General features: G+C 34.8%; 1 protein-coding gene across 2 annotated transcripts in view; it reads left to right on the top strand.

Moving 5' to 3' along the window:
• The window catches only part of lcp1 (lymphocyte cytosolic protein 1 (L-plastin)), a 17692-nt gene that overhangs the window by 13280 nt on the left and 2584 nt on the right, over window positions 1-1828 (top strand). For both annotated transcript variants that reach the window (XM_016449545.1, XM_016449546.1), the window contains exon 12: window positions 1531-1645. In XM_016449545.1, the coding sequence (XP_016305031.1) occupies window positions 1531-1645 (115 nt within the window). The remainder of the gene's footprint in view (window positions 1-1530; window positions 1646-1828) is intronic.

The raw sequence follows: 1828 nt of genomic DNA, 5'->3' as shown, positions 1-1828 counted from the left end.
TTCTGAAGATCATGTGACACTGAAGACTGGAGTAATGATGCTGAAAATACAGCTGCGCATCACAGAAATAAATTAGTTTACAATATATTGTAAAGCTGCTGATCAATATTCAGAGATCATGTTAAACTGATGTGATCATGTTCTCATGTCTGTCAGGAGAGACCAGAGAGGAGCGAACCTTCAGGAACTGGATGAACTCACTGGGCGTCAATCCACGCGTCAATCATCTCTACGTGTGAGTGTCATAAACCCCATCAGCAGTGCTGTACTCGCTAGAAAACACAGGCCAGGACTGATCAACTACAGAGAATAAAGCACATTAGTGGATCCTAAAGAGAAATGAGTGATGCACCAAAATCTCAGTAATTCATTTTCAGTTTTGACGTTTAATTAGCGCTTCTCTGACGTTTTGACTGTGTTGGTGCATAAACTACAACAGGTAAACAATTTCAACTGCAGAAAGATGTCAAAAACAGCTAGTAAACAACACGTGACATCACATTGACCTCAGAAAAGACATCCAATGAACAAAAAAAAAAAAAACTTTAGAGAGGAGCGTTTTTGGTAAATATATGTACTACATTACATATTCATATATATTTTTTGTACTTAATCTGTTGTCCTCATTATTTCATGTGATTAAATATATGAGTTTTTATTACAATCACTGATTCAACTACGAATTGGAGTAGAAACATAATTATACCATTAAAAAGTATCAAAACTGGCTTATGTGCAATTTAAATGTTTGCATACAACTCAGTTTTTATTTGAGTGTTGATTAGTAAATAAATTTGATTAATTTTGAGTTTTCAGCTAAATTAAAACTTAATTTTGTTTTACAGTGTTTCTGTAAAAAAATTAATTTCGGTGCATCACTAATTCTTACTAATTCTACAGTATATTTACTGTATCTATAGTGTGTTTCTGTATTATGACCTTCACATTATACATCAAAGCAAAAAAGTTTTAATTTCTACACATAACTGAATTCAAATAAGCATTTTTGTTTCCAGTATGATGATGGCAAACCACTGTCTGAAACGTTTGATAATGAAAACTGTGTGCACTAGTATCCAGGCTAACGAAAAGAATGTAAAAAAAACTTTATTTCTAAAAGTTCTCTGAACGTTCAAATTGTCAAAATGTTTTTCTTGGTTATGTGAACATTAGAGAAAACTTTAAAGAAACATTCCATTGTATCATTTTGCAACATTATGGGAACGTTACTTTTAAATGTTCTCTCAACCATCAGAAGCTTGTAACATGTTTTAATGTAACATGTTTAGTTAAACATTAACTAAAATGTTTCAGAAAAACACTTCATGAACCAAGTATGAATAATGTTTTTGTGCTAACCTTATTAAAGAGGGGATAACTCAACAAACGTTTATTAATGTTACTGGAAGAACGTTTGTTCATAGCTTTGAGAGAACCTCGCCGGAACGTTCCCGGTCAGCTGGGAGGTGATTTCAGACGCTGCCGGAGACACTGGCGCAGGCTCTCACTGCGTTCTCTGTGTTCTTCCAGGGATCTGGCCGATGCTCTGGTGATCTTCCAGCTCTATGAAAAGATCAAGGTTCCTGTGAACTGGGACAGAGTCAACAAACCGCCATATCCCAAACTGGGCAGCAACATGAAAAAGGTACAAATGCAGTATAACAGAAGGTCATGACTGAAACGCTTCAAAGGCCCCATGAAATGACTCGTGAACTTCTGCCTTCACGTTCACCTGGGAAGCTCCTGTTGCATTATTACAACATGTCACACATTTAAGTTGAAAAAAAAAAAAGTGTATTTTATACATGTTTTTATCATTATAAAATAT

The sequence above is a fragment of the Sinocyclocheilus anshuiensis genome, unplaced genomic scaffold, assembly GCF_001515605.1.
Source record: "Sinocyclocheilus anshuiensis isolate Anshui unplaced genomic scaffold, SAMN03320099.WGS_v1.1 scaffold1269, whole genome shotgun sequence".
NCBI lineage: Eukaryota > Metazoa > Chordata > Actinopteri > Cypriniformes > Cyprinidae > Sinocyclocheilus > Sinocyclocheilus anshuiensis.
Note: the sequence above shows the minus strand (reverse complement) of the source record. Positions and strands in the feature narration are given on the sequence as shown.